Below are 408 nucleotides of genomic sequence, written 5' to 3' on the forward strand. Positions count from 1 at the left end.
AACAGACAACAAAAAATGCGTTAATTTTCTACTTACTTCTCAGTTGGTTGACCTTTCTCCCGACTTCTCTCATCCTTCTGTTCAAATCATTCATCTCTTCACAAAGTTCTTTTATCCTTTCTTCACTGATGTCCAGTTCCCGAATACGCGGAGGTTGTGTTTCCTCTTCTTGTGACATGATCGTCTCCTGCATCAACGGTTCGACTACCTGGGGGGAGGATTGGTGCATGTAGGCCTATGTCAAATACATTGTACGTTATATACAATTTGACAATCATTATAAACAGGATACAAGATTGGGCGCTCATTATTTATAATATACTGATTTTTCACATAATAGTTGTCTAGTTTACTGTTACTGATTTATTACAAAAATAACTGTTCTTGGCGTTCTTGGAAATTAGGAAG

General features: G+C 37.3%; 1 protein-coding gene across 1 annotated transcript in view; it reads right to left on the reverse strand.

The window, feature by feature from the left end:
• Positions 1 to 408, reverse strand: part of LOC119593486 (zyxin-like) — a gene marked incomplete in the record, with an annotated part of 5744 nt that overhangs the window by 4691 nt on the left and 645 nt on the right. Inside the window, 1 exon segment of the mRNA XM_037942425.1 lies at positions 37 to 208. Coding sequence (XP_037798353.1) covers positions 37 to 193 — 157 coding nt within the window.

Source organism: Penaeus monodon, chromosome 32 (genome assembly GCF_015228065.2).
Source record: "Penaeus monodon isolate SGIC_2016 chromosome 32, NSTDA_Pmon_1, whole genome shotgun sequence".
In the NCBI taxonomy this organism is placed as follows: Eukaryota; Metazoa; Arthropoda; class Malacostraca; order Decapoda; family Penaeidae; genus Penaeus; species Penaeus monodon.